This window comes from Elgaria multicarinata, chromosome 1 (genome assembly GCF_023053635.1).
Source record: "Elgaria multicarinata webbii isolate HBS135686 ecotype San Diego chromosome 1, rElgMul1.1.pri, whole genome shotgun sequence".
Classification (NCBI taxonomy): domain Eukaryota; kingdom Metazoa; phylum Chordata; class Lepidosauria; order Squamata; family Anguidae; genus Elgaria; species Elgaria multicarinata.
In genome coordinates this window covers 200,837,553-200,856,434 of record NC_086171.1, presented here as the reverse complement: position 1 = coordinate 200,856,434, position 18,882 = coordinate 200,837,553, and the positions used below count along the sequence as shown (strand labels likewise).

Sequence of the window (18,882 nt, the reverse complement as noted above, 5' to 3'; positions counted from 1 at the left end):
AAAACACAAATACAAAATACAGTATAAAAAGCACAACCAGGATAAAACCACGCAGCAGAAATTGATATAAGATTAAAATACAGAATTAGAACAGTAAAATTTAAATTTAAGTTAAAATTAAGTGTTAAAATACTGAGAGAATAAAAAGGTCTTCAGCTGGCGACGAAAGGAGTACAGTATAGGTGCCAGGCGGACCTCTCTGGGGAGCTCATTCCACAGCCAGGGTGCCACAGCAGAGAAAGCCCTCCTCCTAGTAGCCACCTGCTTCACTTCCTTTGGCAGGGGCTCATGGAGAAGGGGCCCTGTGGATGATCTTAAGGTCTGGGCAGGTACATATGGGAGGAGGCGTTCCTTCAAACAACCTAGCCCCAAACCATTTGGGGCTTTGAATGTTAATACCAGCACTTTGAATCGGGCCCGGACCGGGACTGGCAGCCGATGAAGTTGTAAAAGGACTGGCGTAATGTGATCTCGCCGGCCTCTTAAAGGTACAGTGCCTATGAAATCACCACAGGTTACCCCAAGCTTTCTAATTTAGCTCCCAAGCATAAAGGCTTTAAAGGTTAAAACCAATTATTGTGTTTGGAAATAGACCAGCAAGTAATGCTGTAATGGGCATGTACCAGAACAGCTGCTGCAATTGGCGGGCAGCAAGATGTGTCTGGATCAGGGCCCAACATGGGAGGTGGAAAGTTACACTACCGGAGCTGGAGGTACAAGAGAGGGTACGTTACCACGAGGGGAAAAAAGGATGCTGAATTGTAAGTTGTGCTTGTGAATAATTAATATTTATGGATGTATGTATGTATTTATTTATTATGGTCTTGTGAAAATTGGTGGAGCCAAATCAGAATCAGTGTTAGACCAGAACAAGCCATATTCTGAACACTCTGCTGCTGGCCTAGGCTCTTCTCTAGAAGAGAAAAAATGTGTGGTTAAACTAGGATTCAGAGTTTGAGAAAGAGATTTGCTTTCCCCTGTGACATGCTCTCTCAAGAACTACCTGCCCTAGAGTTCCTTGTGTGTAGGTCAACTAGAGGAAGGGACAAAGCACCCTAAGAACCAGGGACATTGATTTCAGGAACTGCGGGAGCCAGAGCTGCTGGTAGGATTTACAGGCCCAAAATACATATGAGCATGAGGCCGCACACATGAAACTGCTGGGTCTGACTAGAAATAGTAATCAGGCAGTCAGAAATGCAAGGAGGTTAAACAAAGGGAACTAAAAGAAAGAAATATTTTATATGTGGGAGGAGGCCCATGTCATGATCTTCAACTTTCCTTCCCCCAAAATGATATTTGAGCCCCGCTCTGAATTTAGAGTGACCAGGTGTTTAACTTTACATAGGGCAGTCCTCTGCTTGAAGTGCTATCCAGTCCAAGTCCAGTTTAAAGATGAAGAACCATAAGAAACGAGAGCAGGGGCCTTGAGGTGGACTGAGCAGCAGGCCCACAGGTCACCCGGTCAGCTTTCCCCACTACGGTCTTTCTATTTAAATTATTATTTCTAAAATCGCATCCTCTTTGGGGGTATGCATTTCTTCCTGTTTGGTGATACAAAAATGGTCTCTTTAATTGCATTTCTAGCCGCTGATTGTAGAGCAGCCTCCGCCAACTTAGCACACTCCAGGTGTGTGGGCATAGCCCTTGTCCGTGCTGGGGGTGATGGGACTCGTAGTCTCAACACATCTGGAAGATCCCAGCTTGGACAGCACCATGTACATTGATGGTGATAAATAAATAAATAAATAAATAAATAAATAAATAAATAATAACAGAGACTTTAGGTTGGGGAAAATAAATCCGGGTCTAGATTTATGTATTTGACTGAATAGCCAGGCATTCCCAAATTCGGTTTGCCCGTCGAATCCAAAAAGACGGCCTCAATAAGCAAAATTGCTCTGGAGCCATTCCTGGCCCTCAACTGCAATCTATCTGGAAATGCATCAGCCGTCATTTAAGACTAGGCATTTTTATTTTAAGCTAATCACCTTCCAATGAGAATTTAGTGTTCCGCTGGGCTCAGTTTTATGGTTCCTTTTTACAGGATCACATCAAGTTATAGCTTGGTGAACTCAAAGAAACCCCTCTTAAAAGAAAATAAAAAGCAGGGAAATCTAATATTGAAGTTGACCTAGTGTAACGTAACTTTCAGCGGAAGCATTTGCTTCTGCAGTTGCACACTGAGATGCAAAATGAAGTTTGCTGTCTTGAGCCATTACTTGCACAAGAAGCTTCATTAAGTTCAGGGTCCAACTCTTCAGCTGATACACCAGCTGCACCCTTTCCTAGAGTCGGAAGACCTAAAGACAGTAGTGCACGCACTGGTAACTTCGAGGCTTGACTTCTGCAATGCGCTCTACATAGGGCTACCTTTGTACCTAGTCTGGAAACTTCAACTAGTTCAAAATATGGCAGCCAGGCTGGTCACCGGTACACCTAGGGGTGACCACATTACACCAGTTTTAAAATCTCTTCGCTGGCTGCCAGTTAGTTTCCAGGTGAAGTATAAAGTGTTGGTTATCACCTTTAAAGCCCTACATGGTTTGGTTCCAGGCTACCTGCGAGATCGCCTTCTCCTGTACAATCCGCCCTGCACACTCAGGTCCTCTGGGAAGAATCTACTTCAGTCAGCCAAAGTTAGTCTGACAACTGTTACCCAGAGGACCTTCTCTTCTGCTGCTCCCAGACTGTGGAATGGTCTGCCGGATGGAGGAGACTCATCAACTTAACAGTTTATTAGCATTCAAGAAAGCTATAAAGACTGGTTTCTTCCGGCAGGCCTATCCAGTGGAATTTTAGGATGTTTTAACAATGTATATTATGTTTTAATTCAGTTTTATGTATTTTATATTTACTGTTGTTCCCCACCTTGATCAAAATGGAGAGGTGGGTAAGAATTATTATTATTATTATTATTATTATTATTATTATTATTATTATTATTATTCAGCTGTCCTCGTGCATAGGGAAGGCTTTGGGGACTTCTGGGTTTGGGCAATCTGTCTAGCTCCTGCTCTTGTAGATATAAATTGAAAGCAGATAAAATTCCTGTTTGATTCTTTCCCCCATCACTTCAGGACAAAGCATCAACCCTACGTTGGCTGGTCTTATTGGGAGACACGGCCCACAGAACAAGCAGCCCTTCACGGTGGCCTTCTTCAAAGCTACAGAGCTGCATCTCCGTAGCATCCGTTCTGCAGGAGGCAAACAGCGAAACCAGAACCGCTCCAAGACACCAAAGAACCAAGAAAGCTTTCGGGTGTCCAATCTTGGAGGTATGCAGACGTTAGGTGTGTGCTTTCACTCAAACTCACCATGGGGAATCATGTGTTAAAAATCTGGAACAGTCTCTGGGATTTCTCTCCATCTTCAACAGGGTTCATGCTAGCCAAGGACAGGAGTGATCTGTGCCCTGTGGAGAAGGGCTGCCTTCTCGGATATGAACCTGATTGAATATTGAGATCTTCCAGAGAGGTGCTTCTCTGCATCTTACCAAAATCAGAGACACCTTTGCCATGGATGTGCAGCACTTCTTCACACAGCGCATAGTTGAACTATGGAATCTCCTATCACAAGGATGTAGTGATGGCTTCCAGCTTGGATGGCTTTGAAGGGGGATTAGACAAATCCATGGAAGAGAAGGCTATCAGGGGCTACAGTCTGGCTCTGTATAGTAGTTGCTGGAGAACATGAGCACGTGGGTGTTACTGCATTCAGGTGCCATTTGCAGGCTCCCTACAGGCAACTCTTTGGCCGTAGACCCTTAGTCTGATCCCACATGGCAGCACCTGGTGAAATTCCCTCTTCATCACAAGAGTTAAAACTGCAGGAGTCCTGCCCTCTTTTGTATCTGGTCATGCTAGTATTATTTATTTATTTATTTATTTATTACATTTCTATACCGCCCAATAGCCGGAGCTCTCTGGGCGGTTCACAAAAATTAAAACCATTCAAAGTATAAAACAACAGTATAAAACCATAATATAAAAATACAATACGGGGTTGTATTGGGGGTTTTATCCTGGTTGTGCTTTTATACTGTATTTTGTATTTGTGCTTTTAACCTGTTGGTTGTTTTATGATGGTTTTAATTTTTGTGAACCGCCCAGAGAGCTTCGGCTATTGGGCGGTATAAAAATGTAATAAATAAATAAATAAATAAATAGTGCAGCTTTAATTGTTGTGATGAAGAGGGAATTTCACCAGGTGCTGCACTCATACAAAGGACAGCCCAATAATGGTCCCCCCTTGGCCCTTCCATTGCTTAGCCGGCAAGACATTAAGACTCTATAAGTGCTGAAGGTGAAATAAGACATTAAAAACTCAGTTTTCTTCAAGGCCGTCCCCCGCGCCAGAACACACAACTACATTAATTATAAACTTTAACACTAAATAGCAGCAAGCAATATAAGCAAATCAGTTACTTATAACTAGGGCAACAGGAAAAAAATACAAATTTTGTCATTGTTTTATGCATTCTTTAATAAAACTGTTATAAGGGAAAAAATGCAAATGCAAAAATTTATTGAAAATGATTTTTAATCACCCTCCAAAAGATTATAAGACAAAATAAGATCTGATATTATATCTACTGAAATTATGTTATCTCGAGAGCATACTTTTCAATTTTGAAAATCCTCTTTCTACAGCAATTGATGTTGGACAATTTTTAAAAAATAAATTGGGTTGGTTGGGTGTAATAAAATAAAGCACAAATAATAAAAATTTAGAATATGCCTTTTAGAATATGCCACTAGGCCCTTTCTATGAATCTGGAATTCCTTAAAATTAGATGGCTACAGCTATGGTACCGGTACTCTGTGGTGCCCCCTTCCCTTGGTGTCCTAAGACCGTGGTTATATTGCTTAAAGGTTAATCCAGGGCTGGATATGTCAAATCCAGGGCTTGTCACCCCTTTTGTAACGCCGAGAACAGCCTCCTCAAATGATCAGATCTCTAGAGGCCACATCTCGCATTACTGTTTCTGTTCGTGGATCACTCTTGCAGAAATCCTGATGCTGAAATGGTTCGCTCTAATTGCAAGATACATGGGGTTTGTCCAGAATTGGGGGATATGGGTTTGTGTGTAGCCCCATTCAGGGGTTATCTACAACACCTACTTGAAGACATGAGTGAGGACGAGGGCGTACTGTTACAATCACTTCCCTGGGGGTGGGGGTGGAGGTGTCCGTGCATACATGCAAACATTTGCAGGGAGGTGATCTTTGCACGTGCCAGTGGGTTCCATCTCGCATGGAAGCCTCTGCAGGTACTGCTGAATGCACAAAGCGCCCCCCTCCCTGCAGGTGTTCATGCTGTATGAGCAAACCTTAGAGGTACAGGGGGTAGAGAAGCTCTCTCAGCCTGAGGGAGGAAATTCCATTCTGGAGAAGCTCTTAGGGGGCCACATTAAAAATTCCAGCCTATGGAAGCTCTTCATGCCAGTAACTAAGCCTTTGGAGGGGAAGAAAAACTGCACAATGGGGGAAAAAAACTTTTACAAAAGCCGGGGGCGTGGCCATCTGAACCCCAGGAGGGGCTGAGTTTGAACCCTGTGTCAGAGATTCTGCATCTCTAGACTACATGACGGCATGGACCCTGCGTCCACCGCCAGGGTAATTTACGTCATTTATACAGGTCACAGGATCAAGCTTTTCAGGGGGAAGTGCCTCAATTTCCTCTTCAATGTTTGCTTCTCTCCCCTCCCACCCCCAGTGTAGAAGTCGGATGTTAAAATGTTCACAGGAGTGACTTGCGAGCAAAACGCTCTTGGCTGGGCTGTGCCTTGTGCATCATATAGCAGGGTAAGCTGCTGCTGGATAACTCGAACTAACACGACCGTTCCCATGTTTCTTTTCCTCCTTCTCTTTGACACCCTCCAAACTCAGAGAACAGCAGCAGCGACCAGAGGCAAGCCTGCAAGAAACACGAGCTCTATGTCAGTTTCAGGGATCTTGGCTGGCAGGTAACATTCTTTCTGTCCTTGGAACTGGAGATCCACGATGCATTTTTATTTTTATTTCTTTGTCCTCCGTTATCGTGGCGGTAATGTGAATCCTGAGGCCCAATTTCCCGAGCCTGACCTGTGTTGTATGTCTACTTTCAGATGTGCAAAGGCAGCACCCATCCTTGCAGGTGGCACCTTGCAAGCCCCTGTGGCCTTGGCTGCATCCAAATGTTTCATTTTACTGCAGGGCCAGGGAACCCCTTTCATCCCGAGAGCCAAAGTAAATTCTGGAGATACAGCCGAGGCCACATTCTGGAGTTGGACGGGTCTGAAGGCAAAGGGGATAGATCCAAACATACCAGTGTATTGTAGTGTAATGCTCTTACTGCCAGTAACTAAGGCCTAATCTACACCTGCCATTTATCCAGCTTGAGGTCATCCCTGTGTGTCCAAATGATGCACAGGGGATCCTGGGGTCAACCGGGGATGACCTCTCCGTTGTCCTGGGATGACTGGGACCACGATTTTCCTGATTTTCCCCACAGTCCTGGGGTAACCCTGAGTAGCGGGGCTCTTCAAAAGGCCATGGAGCTGTGTGTGGCCGGAGGGGGGGGGGGGGCTCTGTGCCCATCAGGGTTGGGGGAAGCATTTTTGCCATTGGCTGTCAGCATTTTCCTGCACCAAATTTTTCCTTTTTAAAACAACAACAACACCTCAACAAGGCACTGGATGGGGCCCCCACAATTGCGTGAGTGTCTCCCTAACCACCACCCCCTACACAAAATGCCATACCAGGAACGTCCCTCTTCACTTCCGTGACGACACGCTGGCATTTAGATGCAGGGGGACGATCCTGGAAGCAGGTAAGCCTGGGAACCTCCCCCTCCCTCCTGTCCCAGAAGGCCTCTAGGTGTAGATGAGGCCAAAGTCTTAGGAGAATGGGGGTGGGTGGGTGGAGGGAAATCTGCACTGCATACCCGAAAGTCAGGATGGATCAGCTGAAGCTATTGCTGCTAGAACCCGCCCTTTAGTGAACGTCCTATATCCGCCTTCCCTAACCTGTTGGCCTCCAGATGTGTTGTACTACAAAACTCAGCATCCCCAGCCAGTATGGCCATTGGCCATACATATCTGGAGGGCACCAGATTAGAGGAGGTTGTCGTATATGTGGAGGTACATTAAAAGATTTCAAAGTAAATAATTTCACTGTGTCTTTTATTAAAACCTCTCTCTTTGCCTGATGTAACCCAGGACTGGATCATTGCTCCAGAAGGTTATGCTGCATATTATTGCGAAGGAGAATGCGCCTTCCCATTGAACTCTTATATGAATGCTACAAACCATGCTATTGTACAAACACTGGTAAGTTGACATGAAGGCAACAGCACCCTCCTGCCTATGTTCCCCAGCAACTGGTGTACATAGGCATACTGCTCTGATACTGGCCTAGTAGCCTTATTGATAGCCTTCTCCTCCATCAATTTGTCCATCCAAGTCCCATTCCAAATTGGTGGCCATCACTATGCGCTGTGTGAAGAAGTCCTTCCTTTTATCTGTCTTGAATCTCCCACCAATCAGCTTCATGGTACTGTGGAATGATCTTCCCGATGAGGCTCGCCTGGCGCCAATGTTGTTATCTTTTCGGCACCAGGTCAAGACTTTTCTCTTCTCCCAGGCATTTTAACAGCATTTTAACAGCATTTAACAACGTTAAGTTTGTTTATAATGGACCCCAGAATTTAGGCTGACCGTATGAAAAGGAGGACAGGGCTCCTGTTTCTTTAACAGTTGTGTAGAAAAGGGAATTTCAGCAGGTGTCATTGTATATATGGAGAACCTGGTGAAATTTCCTCTTCATCACCACAGTTAAAGCTGCAGGAGCTATACTAGAGTGACCAGATTTAAAAGAGGGCAGGGCACTTGCAGCTTTAACTGCTGTGATGAAGAGGAAATTTCCCCAGGCTCCCCATATGTACAAATGACACCTGCTGAAATTCCCTTTTCAATACAACTGTTAAAGATACAGGAGCCCTGTCCTCCTTTTCATATGGTCACCCTACCAGAATTGTTGTTTTTAAATGGATACTGTTGTTTTTATACTGTTTTTATGTTTTTTAAATTTTTTGTATACTTTTAATGTTTACTATTTTTAATTGTTGTAAACCGCCCAGAGAGCTTCGGCTGTGGGGCGGTATATAAATGTAATAAAATAAATAAATAAATAAATAAATAAATAAATAAATAAATAATGGTACGAGCCTGGCTTCCAGCAGAGATGTAGAAAAATGTTAGCTAATAATACTCTGTGTCTTGCTTGGCTTTTGGGTGAGGAACAGATACGGTAAAAGCTCTCCCTAAAAAATATAGAAAAAAGGAAGGATATAGGAGCTAATGCTGATGATAGCAACCTACCCAGTAATGGGTCACATCACCCATCAGTTAAATACCCAAGCTCTCAAGCAATGTCTAGTAGGAAAGAGACGTGTTTTGATTCCGATCAAGGTATTTTGTAGATGTGTGCTCAGTAGTAAAGATTCCTCTAGAAGAAATCAATGTGAGAGAGGCAGGCAGGCAGGCAGGCAAAGACCCCCACAGAGCCTGCTGCCCCTGGACTGTCCTCTCCTACTACAAAGCCATTGCTACCAAGTTACTACCAGCTGCTCTGTGGGAAAGACCCCAGGAGAGAGAGGTAGGCAAGCAAAGATCGCCTCAGGGCCTTGCTTCAGCTGGACTCAATCTTCCTTCCCCCATAGGGCTTTCTCCTAGGGCGACCATATGAAAAGGAGGACAGGGCTCCGTACCTTTAACAGTAATGTAGAAAAGGGAATTGCAGCAGGTGTCAATTGAAGAGGGTGAAATTCCCTCTTCATCACAACAGTTAAAGCTACACTAGCTATAGTAGAGTGGCCAGATACAAAAGAGGGCAGGACTTCTGCAGCTTTAACTATGTTGATGAAGAGAGAATTTCACCCTCTTCAATTGACACCTGTTGAAATTCCCTTTTCTACATTACTGTTAAAGATACAGGAGCCTTGTCCTCTTTTTCATATGGTCACCCTACTTTCTCCCATCAACTGCCCTGAGGGATGGATCCGCATGAGTTGTTGTTCTTAATATTGTTTGTAGTGATTTACATTAAGCTTTCATTGTCTCACTTGTAAGCTACTTGGAAGGATTTTTACCCTGAAAGACGGGGTATAAATAATTCCAATAAATCTATGTGAATTTATTTATTTATTTATTTATTTATTTATTTATTTATTTATTACATTTCTATACCGCCCAATAGCCAAAGCTCTCTTAGGATGTCCTAATGTCCCCTATCTTACTTGCCCTGCAGGTTCACTTTATAAACCCGGAGACTGTGCCGAAACCCTGTTGCGCCCCGACTCAGCTCAACGCCATCTCAGTCCTCTACTTTGACGACAGCTCCAACGTCATTTTGAAGAAGTACCGAAACATGGTGGTACGAGCCTGCGGCTGCCATTAAATACACCCCGCTGGGAAAGCTGCACATGGCTTGCAAAATGTGCAGGATATGTCATTGTCGTCGTTTTTCCAACACGGATCATTAAAGAAAAAGAAAAGAAAACCTTCTTTGAGAATATGCTACAGTTCTTAGGAATAACATTTCCGAAGGGGCCAAAGAGTCAGGAAAGTGTTTCCAAAAGTGGCGTTTTGAGCCAAATTTGGCTTTAGCTTGCAAACTGAGCATTGTTCTACAAACCGATGCACAATGAAAATAAGGACCAAGGATCAGTGATTAACAGGTCCAAACTTCTGTAAGGCGAGTGAAACCTGTCTGAAATTCTTTTGACAAGAGGAACTTTTAAGAAAAAGCCATCTGTGGTGACAAACATGCTTGCGTGTGTGCGTGCGTGCGTGCGTGCTCATGCACATTCACAAAGGTTTATAGAAGCTACTTTTAGAGAAATCAATTGTTTGAAATAAAATGAGTGAATGAGGTTGCCTGAATGAAACAGAGATTCTGTTTAAACTACTAGGGATCTTGATTTTTTCATTTTCATGGAGATTTCCAACTTCCCATGGCATTACATGTTTGGGATGGTTCTTTGCCGAAGCGGTTGTGCAGTTTTTGCAAATCAGATCCCAGTTGTGCATGTAGTATCTGCAGCTGTGCACCATGTTCCCCATACAGAAGCACAGTCAGCCCGTACCAATCCAAGAATCATGTGTACATGCACATTGGGCATAATTGTGCATCATGTTCCCACCCAAACACGTGAGAGCAGTAGAAACTGCATGTGAATCTGACTCTTGGTTGCCTATATTGAGTGCAATTGACTTAATTGTGCAAAAGCTTGTGCAATTAAGCCACCACTCTGTTTTGCTGGGTGTTGGGCATTTTTTTGTTTTGTTTTTTACAATAAAATTTGCTGTAAATTGAGAATGCAATTTGCAAATCTGTATCCTGGTCTCTCAACGCTTAGCCACAGCAGGGAACATGCAGTTTTCACTTCGGAAACAGAAAATCATCATTAGCATCCCTAAAATTTCATTTGGTTCATTCCATCTTCAGAGGCTTAGAGAAGAATCCAAGCCTCCAAAACATTGAACCTTTGTATGTGCTTGGTAGAGGAATTTTTATATTTCTGAAGAGCAGCCCAACGCACTCCCATCCTGGTTCCACAATGCTGGTTTGGATCCTCCCCATGTCAGGGATGGGAGAACTTCCCATATGACTGTTATGTGAGAAGCTAGCAAAGCTGCAGTTAAATCATTATTGAATTGGAAAGCTGTATCCAGTAGCTTCCCACAGTGGCCAATACCTTATTGATGTGGATGACGATATGGGCAGATCAAATGCCAAACTGGGAGGGACTGCAACACTCTGTAGAACAGCCTTCCCCAACCTTGTGCCCTTCAGATGTGTTGGACTACAACTCCCTGCTGGGAGTTGTAATCCAACACATCTGGAGATCACCAAATTGGGGGAGACTGGTGTAGAGGATAGATCACACATTGGGGCTGTTCACATAACATGCTAACCCACACTCGGTGGTTGAGTGTGGGTTGTTTAATCATATGTTAGCGGGTTGTCTGAACTCAGGGTATTTTCTGCAGGGTGTCTTAACCATGCAGTGTGGTTTATTTTTCAAGAACAAGCCACCTTTAGAACCTATGGTTGTTGGGTTGTTCAGGGTGGCTAACAAGCTACCCTGCAGTAAATCCCTTGGGTTCAGACAACACACTAACCCACGGTTCAGCAACAATGAATGTGGGTTAGTGTGTTGTGTGAACAGCCCCTGAGTGTAGGTTAGCATGTTGTATGAACCCAGTTGTTCAGAAGTATGAGCTTGGAAGAGAATTCTATTCAGAAAAACCCAATGCCCAGATGGTGAGAAATTGGACAGGCACTGGCAATTCTAAGACAGATTTAGGGACTTTCGTGGGTAACAAATTGAGCACAAGTCCACAAGCTAAGATAAATGTCATTTTAGCTTCCACCAACAAGGAGAATTGCTTCCAAAACTAGTGATGTGTTGGTGCTCCTATGCTAAGCAAAGGTATGTCCACACTTGAAGCACTGTGTTTATTTTGTGCTGCCACTGTTCAAAAGGGGTCTGTGTGTTTCTTCGACACATTTGGAAAGTTTCAAGTAGAAAGCAGCAAAGAAAAGTATTTAGAAAGGAAGGCTAAAGGAATTGGGCTTGTGGCATTGCTAGGGATGATTATGAAAGGGGTTGAACATAAACCAGCAAGTGTAACATGCCATTATATAAACTTTTGGTGAGGCCACATTGGAAACACCATGTGCTGATCTGATTGTCTCGTCTCAAAAAGGATGTCATAGAGTTGGAAAACATGTAGGCAAGAGCAACCCAAATGATCAACAGAGTGGAGCACTTTGCTTACAAGGAAAGGTTAGTGCAGCTACAATTAGCATGTGGCTGGGGATGATGGGGATTGCAGTACAAAATACTGGAGGCCACCAGGTTGGGAAGTCTGGAATAGAGCATTTGAAGCTTTTAAATCGGGGGTTGCGGGGTGGGGGGGGGAGGGAGAGAAAACAAATGGGGGAAAGGAGCATTATGATTTTATCAGCCTCTATGAATAGTGGGGAGATTCTTCCCCTCTTGAATGAGGTCACCCAATGAAGCTGATTTGTGGTAGGTTCTGGAGAGAATACAGAAAATACATCTTGAAGCAATGCATAATTCATTTGTGGGATTTGTTGCCCCAAGATGGAATGATGGTCATTACATGACCTTTGAAAAGGATTAAACTCATGGAGGATAGCTCAATAAAGGGTTACTAGAACTCGGCACACATACTTAATTGTGAGTTCCCTTTTTAAAAAAAGAATGAATGGAAAACTGGAGATCAGAGGAACAATTCACATTGGTTAACGTTATGGGGAGGGGGTGGGCCTTGTGTATCTTGATTAGCCAAAAGCCTTTATGGCTGAGACGTCATGGTTGGGAACGTGTGGGATTGGGCAATGCGGACTGAAATCCCAGATGTCACAGATGGGGCTGAATACCATCAGTACAAGGGCAGGGCTGGCAATGCTTTTCCATAGCTTCTTGCCCCTTGCAGTGACTAGCAGACATACAATCAATGATACAAAGTCATTAAATGCAGCAAAATAAGATCAATTAGGCAGAGTTGTTCAACTTGTAGGACAGACTAGTGTTAAGAGAATAGTAACCTGCCCAAAGATATCCAGAGAGATTCACGGCCAAGCAAGAATCCGAACCTCGCTCTTCCAGACCATTCCATCATCTATCCCAGACCAGTTCTAGTTTGCGGCCAGAAATGGCAGAAGTGACTTCCATAAGAAAACGCAGCCCTGTCCTCAAAACCATTTTTGTGCCACTCGTATTGGTCATGGATGCATAAATGGGCAAAATGGTTGCATCCTTCTGTCGTGCTGCACATTTCCAATGTGGTCTTTAGAACACAATGAGTGGTGTACCCCTAATGCTGCCCATCATGTGATGAGCAGCCATTGCACATGGCGGCATCAGTGTGAAGCTGGCACTATGCAGAAGGATTTTGTCTGGGTGTTGGCCATCTTGGGAGAATCAGAGAAAGACAGGTTAAGGGTAGGGATGTATGGATTTGTTCAATCCATTCCATCTGCATTTCGCAGACGGTCAGGTGCCATCCATTCTGTCATCTGCTCATCGACGGAATTGGGGTTTTCTCAATTTCCCAAATTTGCATTCTTGGGCAAATGTGCAAAATTTTCCAAAATGTGTATTTTCACATTTTAGCCTGTCGGGGAAATGCACATGCTTGGTCAGAGGTGGTTTTTTTTTTTTATTATTATTATTATTATTCGTATTTTTCTATGACTAAATTTGCATAAAATTCCAGAAAGTTTTTTTTAAAAGAACAACATCGACAGAATCCATGCAACCCGGGAAAAGACAGTCTGCTTCGAAATCCGCAGGATGGATTTACAGAAATTCGTACTGATTTAAATCCTTTCGGATTTCTTCAACATTCCTAGTTGAGGGAAATACTTAGGTTGCATGCTTGTTCCAGCATGTCATTCCTTTTGGAGGAAAAAATGCTTAAAATGCCCGAAATGCAATATTAATGGGTTGAATCCAGATCGCTAGATCACCTGCACTGGCGATGAGGATCTCCTCACCCCTTCCTTCCCATGGCAGCCCCCATCCCTTGAAAATACACAGAGAGTCAGGAGACCTTGCTGAATGGGGTGTGCTGTGTTGTACACGGAAGGAGGGCAGAGGAGAGTCCTTCTCGCGGAGGGCAGATCCTAGATCCAACCCAATACTCGTAACTAGTGAGAGAACAGCTGAAATATGGGAATGAGATCTGCAGCATTGCTATTCCTTTGCCATTTAGAATTTGGGATTTGTAAACATGCAAATAGGGAAGAGGGGGTAGAAGGAGTGGGTTGGCTTAAGGGCTGCTGCTCCTGCTGCTTCTACCTGTTATCACAATAAACCATAGCACTGCATTGAGTGAGCCTTTTCCTTCTTGCTGTTCCTAGTGGGTAGGCAAATTTGATGCCCAGGTGAAATGTTACATGTTCTCCAAGCACTGTCTTATTACCAGGGCACGGCACCTTGAGGCTGCTGCCAAAGGCCCCGTTGATCCTTGGCTGACTACCACTGAGGGATAGCGTGGTCCCCTGGGAGCATTGGTCTCCTTTTCTGTGCCAGGAGAGAGCATTCTCTCCTCTTCCCACCCAGAGTTCAAGGGTAGGCAGCACAGTCATTGTTCATGCCCACCCAAGAGAATGGCAGCTACATGGAGGAGCAGGAGTTGATGCCTCCACTCACTTGCCTGCCTTCTGTATCTGGGCATTGCAGGGGTGCGGATTGGGCCCAATGGGAAGGTGAGTATAGAGAGACCCTCAAGGGCTCTTCTAGTGTGACCATATGGAAAGGAGGACAGGGCTCCTGTATCTTTAACAGTTGCATAGAAAAGGGAATTTCAGCAGGTGTCATTTGTATCCATGTCACACCTGCTGAAATTCCCTCTTCATCACAACAGTTAAAGCTGCAGGAGCTATACTAGAGTGACCAGATTTAAAAGAAGGCAGGGCACCTTCATCACATTTAACTGCTGTGATGAAGAGGAAATTTCACCAGATTCCCCATATATACAAATGACACCTGCTGAAATTGCCTCTTCAATACAACTGTTAAAGATACAGGAGCCCTGTCCTCCTTTTCATATGGTCACCCTAGCTCTTCAAGACATGAGCCAAGTCCTGTACCTGTTACCTTCCTTCCCAATCACTTTTGCAGTGGTATCTTCCCTACCCATGGCAGTGAAGCCAGGGGGAGGAGGCAGACAGAGACCTGGTACACAATGTCTGAACATTCACCTAGGGTGACCATATGGCAAGGAGGACAGGGCTCCTTCTTTCTTTAACAGTTGCATAGGAAAGGGAATGCCAGCAGGTGTCATTTCTATGCCTGCAGCACCTGGTGCAATTCCCTCTTCATCACAACAGTGAAAGCTGCAGGAGCCCTGCGCTCTTTTGTATCTGGTCAAGAGGTCAGGGCTTCTGCAGCTTTCACTGTTGTGATGCAGATGGAATTTCACCAGGTGTTGCATGTATACAAATGATGCCTGCTGAAATTCCCTTTTGTATACAGTTGTTAAAGATACAGGAGCCCTGTTCTCCTTTCCATATGGTCACCCTAATTCACCAGCATATTATATACTTCTAGGGGTTTAATGTGACTTGTTCAGGGAACTCGAATGCTTCTTTTAAAGCTAATGTGATGCGTAAAAGACACCTTCTAAGCGTGTATGTATATAATATATAGGGGAGCTATAGTGCCTTGCATTCCAGCCAATGCTGGCGGCTGTTCTGTATGGGGCAGGTAACACTTCATAAACTGTGTCCACTGTACACACTCCGATCTCTTTATATGTTTTATGGGGATATTTTTTCCTGAGGCAATTTCTATTCTTCTCCCTCCCACCGCCCTCTGGCCGCCCCTCCAAAATAAATGGCAGGTTTTCTGCTAATCTCTGTGTAAGCTCCACTGTTTGTACATGTTTGTGTAAATAGTTTTCACAAAAGCAGAACAAAATTATTTATTTCAGCCTCTGTATTTCCTCTTTTCTCAAATCACATTCAGGAATATATGTATCTCTCCTTTGAACACATGTGTCCTTATTTAATAAAATATTTATTAACAACTGTTGGTTAAAAATTAATAAATATACATTTTGGGTCTTTTTTCTCCTTAGAGCAGTCGTTTTTAGATGGTTGTTTGTACAAATTAATCAAATAAATCATTGCAGTTTTAAATGGTTTTAAACACCCGCTTGTTTTGTGTCTTGATATGGCTAATTCTTTTTCTTTCTTATTTGCAGCCCAATCCCATGCCTGCTTACTCCAAAGCAAGCCCCATTGAGTTCAATGAGCATGGTCCTAAATCCGTGTGCATGGGATGTAACCTTTCTACTTATAACCAAACTTGAAAACAGCCACAGAAAACGTAACAATGCAACAGCCATCGGAATATTTTAATATATAACTCCTTTGCTGAGGGAACTGCACTGGCTGCCTATTGGCTACTGGGCTAGGTTTAAGGTTTTGATACTAGTGCACAAATCCCTAAACAACTTGGGACCAGGATACCTGACAGAGCACCTTATCCATAACCAGCCTGCCCAGTCACTGAGGTCATTGGAGGGCATGCTTCTGGTGGTTCCACATGGACCTATGTCCAGATTGGAATCCACCAGAAGAGCCTTTACTGTAGTGGCCCCTTTTCTGTGGAACTCCCTGCCCCTGGAGGTCAGGCAGATGCCAACACTAGATTGCTTCTGGCAACTCCTGAAAACAACTGTGTTTCGAGAACCCTTCCTCAATTGACCAGCCACTGTTTTGCTGGTTCCTTTGTTTTAAATGAGCACTTTAATTTGCTTTTTTAATCTTCCTTCTTTTTTCTGTTTATACCTATGTTCAAAGCTTCGGAATCTGTTTTAAATATTGAGCAGTATATAAATACTGTAAATAAATAAATAAAATATATTCCACCACAATGAAATTGAGACAGATTATAAACAGCCAATTAAAATTGCCTCCTAAATGCCTTCCTAAATAATAATAATAATAATAATAATAATAATAACAACAACAACAACTCACCTCTACCTTTGGATTGAAGCGAGGAACAACATTAGTACGACAATACAATATAAATCAAATACATAATATTAATTAAAAGAGCATATAAATGCCCTCCCCTTGGAGGCCTGTCTGGCACCAACACTGACTTTATTCTGGCGCCAAGTAAAAACACAGCTTTTTAACAAAGCCTTTAATAGTTAAATTCACCAAGCTTGCATATTGTTTTAACTGTTTTAATTGCTTTTACTGCTTTTAAATTATATACTGGTTTTAACTTGATTAATGATTGATTTATTTATTTAGCTGTGTATATTTACTGTTTCATATTGTATAATTTTCTTTGTATGCCGCCCTGAAATCCTAGTGATATAAGGTGGGATACAAATGTTTTAAATAAATGAAACCAATACAGTATCAAAATAATCTTAAAATTCTTGGTTTAAAATTCATTACAGCTACCAAAAAGTCCTCTCCGTACTCCCAACAAGGATTGTTGAGACATAGAAGTGGGCCTCCGAAGATGACCTCAGTAGGTGAACAGGTTCGTACGGGAGAAGGCAGGCTCAACCATACCACTAAGAGCGCCACCCCTCAAGCCCTTGTTCTCTCTGAACTTATCACAAGGATAGCTTCTGTAAGAGGGACCTCTCTTATCTCATAGATCAGACATAGGCAAGCTTGTGGGATATACGTTCTGGTTTCTTTTTACTAGGACTCCCAAGATCCACCAACTAGAGTTGGGTACTAAATACAGAGTTGGGGGACAGAGAGATGCCAGATGGTTCAGCGACAGATGATGACCCACTGCACTTCATGACACATGCACTGGGATGACTAGCAGATATGAATACAAATCTATATATGGGTTAATATAGATCAGTGATTTTAACACATCCGTATGTTGTGAGGGTGCTTTTTATTTTAATAAGCAGAGTTCTCTGAGCGGTGTACAAGTACGTTAAAAACAAACTCTGAAAAAAACAGCACGTAATAAAACCATGATAAATCCAGCAGCAAAGAGTAAAAGGACTGCAGGACATTAAACCAAAGTGCTTCAGACCTGATCCAACCTGCTCTGGACCCCTTCGACCTGATCCGGGGCCAATCCGGAGCTGGACCGAAGCGGTGCACAGACCTAGTTGAAATGTTACACAATTGGGAGTGGAAAACATTGTAAAAGTGCACACCGCCCTGTTTCGCACTCCCACTCACAGACAAACTAGATGCGGTTACTCTGAGTGGGAGTGAAAAAGGGGTGGCACACTTTTCTATGGAAAAAACAGTTGCTGGGAACTCAGGGAAGTGGGGATTCAAAGTAGGGCACCCCCAAGGCACCCTTTGAGCCCTGGAGATAAACCTTGCTAAGGGGTGATTGCACCCTGTTGCCCCACCTGTCAACTGTCAAAGGCCATAGCTAGATGGGGCGATATCCCGGGGATTGCCCCAGGATTGTCCCTGTGTGCCCACATAATGCACGGGATCCTGGGAGCAGGTAGGGATGATCCCTCCCTTTCCCTGGGATATGGCCCTACAGTTGTAGCCCACTTTTTCAGCGGTCTCAGGCTGATCCTGAGACCGCGGAACATATGGGCAGGCATCGCGGTTTGTCCCAGCTCCTCACGGTTACTCGTGAGGAGCCGGGAACCGAGCATGATGTGCAGAGCTCCTCAGGAGCTCTGTGCCCATCGGGGGCGGGGTAGGGGGAGTGGGAAAAATCATTTTAAATTTTTTTTAAAAACCTAACCTTTTGTGCACGAGCGCTCGTCGCTCTTCTCTTGAAAGAAAATAAAAAACAAAATGGAGCCACTTGTAAACAGACCGGGAGATCTCACGATATTGTTATCTCACCCCTCTGAGGCCAAAGTCTGTCAAACTAGCATTTATACAGTCTAGTCTTGCCTGTTACGTTGTATGTTGGATTCGATGGCCTTATAGGCCCCTTTTATCTCTGCTATTCTATGATTCTATGACCTGTGTATTTCCGATAGAGTTGCACAATTGAGCATCTCCGAAAAACTGATAAAGAAAAGAAACACTGATAGGTGGGGCATTTGCGCACATTCCCTTGTGCCGAAAAAATGCAAAATGAATTACCTTGGTCCTGTTTTGCGCAAATAACAATTTATTTATTTTTAAAAGGCTCCAACCAGTGTCACAATCAGAACAGGTAACTGGCAGAAGACAAGATGGGTTCTGTCACCAAGTCTGGGATACCGGGCGGAGCCATCTGCAGGACCAAGGGGGAAGGAGTGGGGGAACAACCCACAGTGAGCCCGATTGTCCCTCGGGCTCTCCGTGGATTGTTCCAATGACAACCCACACCGCGTGGCTT

The 18,882-nt window shown here is 43.7% G+C and overlaps 1 protein-coding gene across 1 annotated transcript in view; it reads left to right on the top strand.

Annotated features, from left to right (window-relative positions):
* The window catches only part of BMP7 (bone morphogenetic protein 7), a 105,221-nt gene extending 93,269 nt beyond the window's left edge, over nt 1–11,952 (top strand). Inside the window, exons 4-7 of the mRNA XM_063146466.1 lie at nt 3,081–3,278; nt 5,892–5,968; nt 7,202–7,312; nt 9,291–11,952. Coding sequence (XP_063002536.1) covers nt 3,081–3,278; nt 5,892–5,968; nt 7,202–7,312; nt 9,291–9,440 — 536 coding nt within the window. The 3' untranslated portion in view covers nt 9,441–11,952. The remainder of the gene's footprint in view (nt 1–3,080; nt 3,279–5,891; nt 5,969–7,201; nt 7,313–9,290) is intronic.
* The last annotated feature ends 6,930 nt before the right edge of the window (nt 11,953–18,882 follow it).